This window comes from Juglans regia, chromosome 11, assembly GCF_001411555.2.
Source record: "Juglans regia cultivar Chandler chromosome 11, Walnut 2.0, whole genome shotgun sequence".
Classification (NCBI taxonomy): Eukaryota; Viridiplantae; Streptophyta; class Magnoliopsida; order Fagales; family Juglandaceae; genus Juglans; species Juglans regia.
In genome coordinates, this window is record NC_049911.1 from 26,714,131 (window position 1) to 26,720,606 (window position 6,476).

At 35.2% G+C, this 6,476-nt stretch overlaps 1 protein-coding gene across 1 annotated transcript; it reads left to right on the forward strand.

The window, feature by feature from the left end:
- The first annotated feature begins 746 nt into the window (after window positions 1–746).
- LOC109007764 (germin-like protein subfamily 2 member 4) lies at window positions 747–2,106 on the forward strand. The gene is made up of 2 exons (XM_018987591.2): window positions 747–1,184; window positions 1,299–2,106. The coding sequence occupies exons 1-2, from the start codon at window positions 1,070–1,072 to the stop codon at window positions 1,841–1,843; spliced, it is 660 nt and encodes a 219-aa protein (XP_018843136.1). The 5' UTR covers window positions 747–1,069; the 3' UTR covers window positions 1,844–2,106.
- The last annotated feature ends 4,370 nt before the right edge of the window (window positions 2,107–6,476 follow it).

The following is a 6,476-nucleotide window of genomic DNA, read 5'->3' on the forward strand; positions in this document are numbered from 1 at the left end:
CTCTCTCACAGAAAGAATCTCTCGACCTGCCGAATACATTTTTCTTAGATGGGTGTTTTTTCTCATATTATTCATCGTTTTCTCGCGCATAAATATTTATATCCTCAGGAACTATGATGCAATATCCACTTTTTAGCTACTCTGCTAGCGTGATTGATTATACACAAAGTTAATTTTGTTTTGTTAGGGAAAGTGGGAAAATAAACACGTAGTGCAGCAAAAGTAAAGGCATAATAAAGCAAGTGGTCGTGTTGTCCCATCTGACTGGCCCATTCTTCAGCGCGATGAGTTGTTGAGTTCGGTAAATGATGCTTTGTGTTTACTGCCCTTTCTTGGGTAAATTTTCAGACAGATTGTTAATTTCTGCGTCCTCTTTTTTTTGACTGTACGGATAAAGTTGCTATTTATCCTTATCATGTCTCACCAACCACGCTTCTTTGAGTTGGCCTGCCCGTTGTGATTGGTTTAAAGTTATAAAAAATCTACTCATATATTAAATATATATATATATGTATTTTTTTTTAATTATCATCTTATCATCTTATAATATGATATTAAATAATAAATTCATTAAAAAAATATAATAAATAATTTCTAATTATCTAATATCACATAATAAAATAATAAAAAGATGATAAAAATTAAAATGATAAGTAACATTACTTTTAAAAGTTATATCACTTCTAAAGTTCTCTCTTAATTGGCAAGTTTGCTCCAAAAAGAAAGAAAAGCAGCAGTTAGGTATGTTTTTCCAGCGCCATTAATTTCGTTTTTGAAGTTTAAGCAACACATTCAAATCTAAATAGTGCATCAGAAAAAAGGGTAACACAGATGTATATGGTTTTCTTCTTCATAATTAAATATTTAATTTCTTTGCTTTGGATTTAAGTTGAAATCATATTCTCTGCTTGGGCATCACATCAGAACCTCTCCCTATCTATCTGTTTCTTATATCTGTATATAAATGAAGCAGTTGGCTGTTCTTTCTCCATATTCAAACCAAGCACATTCCAGTACCCTTTTCTTGGTTGAACTAAATATAGCAATCTCTTTCTAGTTATCTCAAAACATGATGGCAGACGTTCTTGCATGTCTGGTCATCTTTACTACTGCAATCTTCAGCTCTGCTGTCGCATCCGATCCTGACTCCCTTCAGGATCTCTGCGTTGCTGCTCCCACTTCAGGTATATGATACGATATAATATTTATTTGAATGCTCAGGGTAGATATATATAATTTTGTTGGGTTGAATGTACTTTCTCATATACGTACGCGGTACGTACTCATTCATGTAACAGATAAAAAGGTGAACGGATTTTTATGCAAGGACGAGGCAAATGTAACGGCAGCTGATTTCACCTTCGACGGTCTGGCTAAGCCAGGACTTGTTAACAACTCGTTTGGTTCAGTTGCAAAGCCGGCCAACGTGAATCAGATTCCAGGTCTCAACACCCTGGGGGTGTCGATGGCACGAATCGACTATGCCCCCGGTGGGCTTAACCCTCCTCACACCCACCCGCGTGGCACTGAGATCGTGTTCGTGCTGGAAGGCGAGCTGGATGTGGGCTTCATCACCACAGCAAACAAGCTAATCGCCAAGACCATTAAGAAAGGTGAAATCTTTCTGTTTCCCAAGGGACTCGTCCATTTTCAGAAGAACAACGGCGACAAGCCCGCTTCTGTGATCGCGGCCTTCAATAGCCAATTCCCCGGCACCCAAGCCATTGCTCCGACACTTTTCACGGCAACACCACCCGTGCCAGACGATGTGTTGGCTATAGCCTTTCAGGTTGGTAGCAAAGACATTGACAAAATCAAAGGAAAGCTGGCTCCCAAGAAGTAGTACAAAAGTACAAGTACTACTAGGGATCATTTACCTTACAAATTCTTTTCATCCCTATTATATATATACACATGTAAGCCTTAATATGGCCAATATTGGAGGACTGTTTTTGAATAAAATTGGATATCTGCAATGATGTGTGTGAAAGAGTAATTTATAATTTAAAGCAAAAGAGAATATTACATTCAGTAGTTATATGAGGCATGATATGCATTAATCAGACATTAATGGTACTTGTCCTTCAGCACTTGTGACATGATCTATCAATGGGTAGAGGAGTTCAGAGATGCTTATTAGGAATTAAATTCCCTTCATCCGTGCAAGGCAGTCATGTTGTTGGTAATCAGGGGTTGAGACATCCATTTCATGGTAGGTAAAAGTGGACCAGCAAGCTAGCATTAATGCCATGCATAAGTACTATATGTTAATGCGTGCAGCTAATTAAACCACTGAAATTCTACTCCTTTGATTCTATATTATTTCGGCTGCTATTGGTGCTTCTAAAGTTGAGTTATATATTATTATAATTTGAAAATATCTAAACCGTCAAATTATAATAATTCTTACATTTAATTAAAGTTGGACTGTTAAAATCCACAAAAATAAAAGCATGTGACACAATCTTTAATAAAGGCAGGATCTTAATTTTTATATATAGTACTTTTCAAAATCGAATATTTTATACTCTGAATTATCGGCTTTATTACATATTATATATATATATATATATATATAGACTTTGTATCACCAAACTAAAAGTTAAAATAAAAAATAATTTAAATTAATATTTATTACGTACGTACATGCATTAATTAGCTAACGATGCTGCACTACTAATTGCATGAAGTTTGTAAAGTTTTTAGAATAAAATTTGTAGTAATTTTAGTATATATATCATGTATTTATTTCACGAAAAATATTGGTAATTTTTTTTAATCAGTAATTAAGAGTTTTATTAAAATAGAAGAAGCCAAATACACATGATATATATATATATACAAGAGCAACACCTCATGAGGCAAATTGTCACAAATTATAAGCCAAATTCATCTAATACATGCATGTCCCACACCCGCCACATGATCCTTTATGGTTAATTTGACAAATCTCATCTTTCATATTTGAAAACGGCACCCAGCTTGTACACTTGAAATTTATATTTAGTAGATGATCAGCATCTTATTTTTCATGGCTCAAAAGTCTTTACTAAAAAACCTAAGTTACACCCAACTTTTAACAATTGTAGAAACATGGTAATGGAACAAGTAGACGATGCAGCTTATTGGTAGCCTTGGTACTGATCTTTGGCCAGAAAGCTGGTACCTTGGTTGTTATTAGTCATCATCATCTCCAAGCTCCAAAGCTACATCATGAGGATCAGCTGAAGGAATTAATTAAGCCCCTCTGATCTTAGATTGAATAATTTGTGTTCTCACTTCTATCATCATCCCTCTGTCAATGGCCATATATATGTTCTCTGTTCTGGAATAAATTCCGAACAGGTGTCTAAAGCCAAAAAAACATGATCAATATACGCGAAAGCATTTTAAACTAGCACAAAATTAATGGCCCGATCGAGCATAACATATATATATATATATATATATATATATATATATACCACCTAGACAATGGCGAACTGTGTTGCCATAGGTAATTAAAAGAATGCATCTAGCAATATACAAGTAAAGTGTTAATGCAATTGTTACCATTTGTAAGATTTCCCACATGTCACATGTACGTCTAGGTTATGTACAGAAGAAGAAAATTGTGAATATGAAGCCTGGAGTGATGATTGCAATGCAAGGTTGGATACTTACAAGCAGCACATTCCTGCACGTATGTCTCTCAACCCTCTCTCATCACAAGAAAAACTTTTTTTTTTTTTTTTATTCTATAAGAGGAACAACGGGGCCGGAGATTTGAACCCATTCTTCCCCTCTTCCCTTACCTCCATTAATCCTTCAAGAACAGAAACCAAAAATAAGTGTAAAAGAATCAAAACTCAAGAGTATTGGCTGCTCTCCTCTGAAGGAAACCCAACCCAAAACACAGGAGGATGACACAGGATCAGTCGAAAGAAGAGGAATAGCTGGTCATCGGTGATCTCCTTTCACGGCCATGAATATGTCCAAAGCTTTATTCAATCATCTAACGCTGGGTTGGAGCTTCAAGATGCATGGCTATGGCCTTTGTTCTCTTGTTGGGTTTGTGGAGTCTGGTTCATTCTCGTAGCAGTCCGATTTGATAACCAAACTCCAACAATGATTTGTTACCTTTTTTTTTTTTTTTTTTTAGTTTCGACGAGGCTTAGGCCATGGAGCAAAATCTTGAATCCGGTTTGTGACTCAAGAAATGCCAAACAAAAAGGTTCACGCATGAACTTGCTCAAGCGAAACTTAGATAGAGAGTTCATGCACTAGAGCGAATAACGAGATAATCTTGAAATTAGGACTTCCTCCTTGTAACCTTATAAAGATGTTTATTTTGAACCGTATGACCATTCTAAAACATTAATGTATTTCGCCCCAAGTTTAATTTGATATTCTTTATGATAATAAAATCTTCTACAATTCCGTGAACGTGGGCACGTTATTGAACCACGTAAATTTTTGTGTTATGTGATTGATTTCTTACTTTGTTTTACTTTTTTTGCATCGTTTTTCACAACATCTCTGGCCTGCTTGGAGCTTTGAGCTAGATCCAATGCCATGGTTGTTGGTCATGGCATTGGAGATCGATCTGGCCTTGGATCATCGAGACCCATGACCATGGCCTTCGATCCTTAAAGCTTCACGCTGTGGGTCGGTTTTGGTGAGAAAGCGAGGGAGTGATAGGAGAGGCCAAGAATTAGGTGGTTTGAGAAAGTTAGACTTGAGAGCGCAAAGTAGTTTTGAGATCTGGAGCATCAAATAATTTTAGAGTCAATCGAATAATCATCGTTAAAGGCAAGTTTTTCATTCGCTGGAAATATGACTTTTGGCCTGGGTTAGAGCATTGGCAATGGTCTTGGCAAGTCCAAAGTTTTGCTAGAATTTTAACTTTTGGTTAGGGGATCCACATTGAACTAGCTATCTTAAAGTCAAAATAATAATATAATATTATATATTTTAATAATATTTGATTTTTTATTTATTTTACAAATACACCATATATTTCCTAGTTCTGCATGCCATGCATGTTTTACCATTCAAAGTTCCAAAAATCAAAGTAGTATTGAATAAATATTAACAACACAGTCCATATAAATAACGACACAGTCCACAAAAATACCAACATAGTCCATACAAATATCAATACAGTATACAAAATACCAACAATATCAATACAGTCCACAAAAATACCAACACAGTCCATACAAATTACCAATATAGTCCACAAAATACCAACACAGTCCGTATAAATACCAACACAGTCCATATAAATGCCACCTTCAGCAGGTTCAAGTATGCAACGAGAATCTCCAACAGATGCAACTTTTAGACCCATCATTCTATTATTTCAAAGGTGACAGTTGTTCCTGATCTCTGTGCTGAGGCAACCATAACAAATGCATCAATAGCATGCATGAAAATTATAGTACAAGAAAATGAAATAGAGATTATAGGTAGAGACATAAAGCTACATAGCAAACTGTCCAACACACTAACCTTTACAAGAAGCCTATAAAATATGTCCATCAAATAGCTGCAAAACATGGTTTAGTAAGAGCAGCCTACAAAATATGAAGGGGACTGTGAATGATCAAATACTAGAATATAACATAGATGAAATGTAGGCATCAATATTCCAATGGTTTTCAAGCTCATAGATAACTAATATAGTAGTAAAAAGGCAATCTAAGAGTAGTAAAAATATTGTGAAGACCAAGTCAATCTTTTGCCAAAAAGGGAAGACGTGTATACATAAAATCATTCCTGTCTAGCTAAGAGACAACTTGAGATCAACTTTAGAAATAATATTATTTTCCATGTTTCCCAACAATCATTTTTAATGTATAAGTTTAGGGCCTCTAATATTAAGTTTCTGCAAATTCATCAACCTTCTAATATTAAGTTTATGCAAATTCATCTACCTTAATTCCATTCAAACTGCTAAAAGATCATGAATTGACATCCTATACAATCAACCCATATCTCAAAAGTAGTCGACCACGAATAACAAGAAATTCTAAAGTCAAAGAACGTGCTGAACCCAAGCACCAATCAATCAACATATCAAACCAAGAAACTCTTCATTGGTTTGTGGACTTATAAGCACTCTATCACAACTTCTACCCATGTTCTTTCAATCACATTGCAAATTGACCTCAATCATATAAGGTTGGCATGAGTTTCCAATTTGTTGAAATAGAACAATGTGATGTCCCATGTAATAATCAAACCAAGTTTTAATAAGGAAGCCCCTTGGCTCTTTGAGACGCACAACAGAGTTTCTAGAGTCTAAATTTTTGTTTTGGGAATTCCCTTGACTCTTCAACAAATCAGCATTTATATGAAGTCAAACAAATTAGCAACAAAATATTCAAGCAGCAGACCACATAAAAATGCACATAGCAGACCAATATATGAGTTTTTAAGGAAAATGCCACAAAATTTGGACTTGATAAGCTAGGATCACTGTAAAATCAAAG